The sequence below is a fragment of the Fragaria vesca genome, linkage group LG6 (genome assembly GCF_000184155.1).
Source record: "Fragaria vesca subsp. vesca linkage group LG6, FraVesHawaii_1.0, whole genome shotgun sequence".
Classification (NCBI taxonomy): Eukaryota; Viridiplantae; Streptophyta; class Magnoliopsida; order Rosales; family Rosaceae; genus Fragaria; species Fragaria vesca.
Genome location: NC_020496.1, coordinates 12133495 through 12135671, shown reverse-complemented (window position 1 = coordinate 12135671; position 2177 = coordinate 12133495). Strand labels below are relative to the sequence as shown.

General features: G+C 35.7%; 1 protein-coding gene across 1 annotated transcript; it reads left to right on the top strand.

The window, feature by feature from the left end:
* Window positions 1–588: 588 nt before the first annotated feature.
* Window positions 589–2113, top strand: LOC101303730. Its single transcript, XM_004305271.1, has 3 exons — window positions 589–666; window positions 1284–1784; window positions 1868–2113. Exons 1-3 carry the CDS (start codon window positions 589–591, stop codon window positions 2111–2113), a joined length of 825 nt encoding a protein of 274 aa, XP_004305319.1.
* Window positions 2114–2177: the final 64 nt, after the last annotated feature.

Sequence of the window (2177 nt, the reverse complement as noted above, 5' to 3'; positions counted from 1 at the left end):
GATCACTAATGACAACACTACTGAGATGACCAACCTTGAAAATGGGCAAGGTGGATCCAAAACTGCTACCTGGAATCCTCAAAGTGTAGCAATTTTTTGTGACTTGTGTATCAAAGAGGTGGGAAAAAGGACAACGCCCCGGCACTCACTTTAGCAAAGAAGGATGGTCAAGTTTGGTTGCAAACTTTCATGCGGAGACTGGAAACAATTATGACAAATCACAATTGAAGAACAAGTGGGATTTGCTGAAAAAAGAATGAAAGATATGGAAAGATCTAATTGGGAAGGACACTGGCCTAGGTTGGAATCCTACTAAGAACACTGTTGATGCATCTGAGGAATGGTGGAAAAATAAAATACAGGTAGATTATGATACATTTCATTACTTTATATTTACTTTAGTATTATGTTTCTGTACTGACAGTTACAATTTCTATAAAATGTAGATAAATCCTCAATATGCAAAATTGAGGGTTAGAGGCATTAATCCTGAAATGGAGGCAAAGTTAGATATGATGTTCAATGGTGCTGTAGCTACTGGAAAATATGCATGGACACCTTCATCTGGTCTACCACCCCCTCAAAACTATGAGTGTTCATGATGATGTTATTCCACTAGAAGTTAGTGGTGATTCAGAGGAGCCCAATCCTAATGAAATTGCAGAGGTAACTCAATTTTATAAAGAGATGGGTAAAAAGAGAACAAACGAGCAGCTTGACACACAAACATTAGAAGGAAAAGGAAAATAGGAGGTGCTGCAAATTATCCTACAATTAATCGTCTTGTTGAGGTAGTTGAGACAAGGAGTACTGCATCATCAGCGTTGATTAATGGTTCACAATATAGCAGTGTGTCTGAAGTGATGAAGGTAGTTGAAGGTTTGTCAGGAATGGAAATTGGTAGTCCACTGTGGTGGTTTGCAACTGAGCTATTTTGCTCACAAGAAAAGAGGGAAATGTTTTCTGTGATGAAAGACCCTGAGATGAAGCTTCAATTTATTCTTCGTAATCAAGAAAGGGAATACAATAAGTAGATATACGTACCCTCATGGTTGTTGCACAGTTATCAATTACGTCATGCATCATCTTTCTTTAGTGCAGCGTGTTCTTATTATTTTGCATTATGGTTTTCATTTTGTTTAAATTTTTGATCCTGACACTTTGTACTTTTGAATTTTAATAAGTATTACGTGTTTGATCATTAGTACTTTTCATTTTTATATGCCTTAGTTGTTTGCATATATAACTGGATGATACTTGATATATTATTTAAAACAATGCAGGTTATGAATATGGACATTTTGGCAGAGGAGGAGGAGGAAATTAACCGAATTATTTGTGTTTGTGCTTCTATTATTGAACTATACTATGAAAAATATATTCATAAAATTCCATGTATGGATTCTTCCTACACTGGCAACATTTGGTTGATGAAATTGTTGGAAGGGAATGAGAGTCGTTGTCATAACATGTTTCGCATGAATAAAGATGTATTTATGAGATTGTGTAATGATTTAGAGAATATTTATAAGCTGAAGGGTTCTCGGAGAATTTGTATTGCCGAGAAGTTGGGAATGTTTTTATATACTTTAGGAGAAGGTGCAGGAAATAGGAATGTACAAGAGCGGTTCCAACATTCTGGCGAGACTGTTAGCAGATATTTTAGTGAATTGCTGGATGTGATTTGTGTTATGGCAACAGAACTCATAAAACCTCTTGATCCTGAGTTCAAGAATACTCCAGCAGAAATATTGGGAGATTCTAGATACATGCCTCATTTCAAGGTATGTTTTGCGTCTTTCTACTCTTTTTTAGTTTTTTTTTGTTGACACAAACTCATTTGAGTTATTGTTTATAATTTTGCTAGGATTGTATTGGAGCTATAGATGACATACATGTTCAAGCCAAAATATCACCTTCTGAGCAAGTACCATATATTGGTCGAAAAGGGATACCTACTCAGAATATAATGGCTGTATGCAACTTTGACATGCAATTCACTTTTGCATGTGCGGGATGGGAAGGCACTGCTCACGATGCAAGGGTATTTCAATCAGCAGTTCAAAATCCAACCTCGAATTTTCCTAAACCTCCAAATGGTAATTGTGTTTAAAACAAAACTCTTGCATATGTTCATTTAAGCACTTTATACACTTGAATTACAATGTAATCATAAT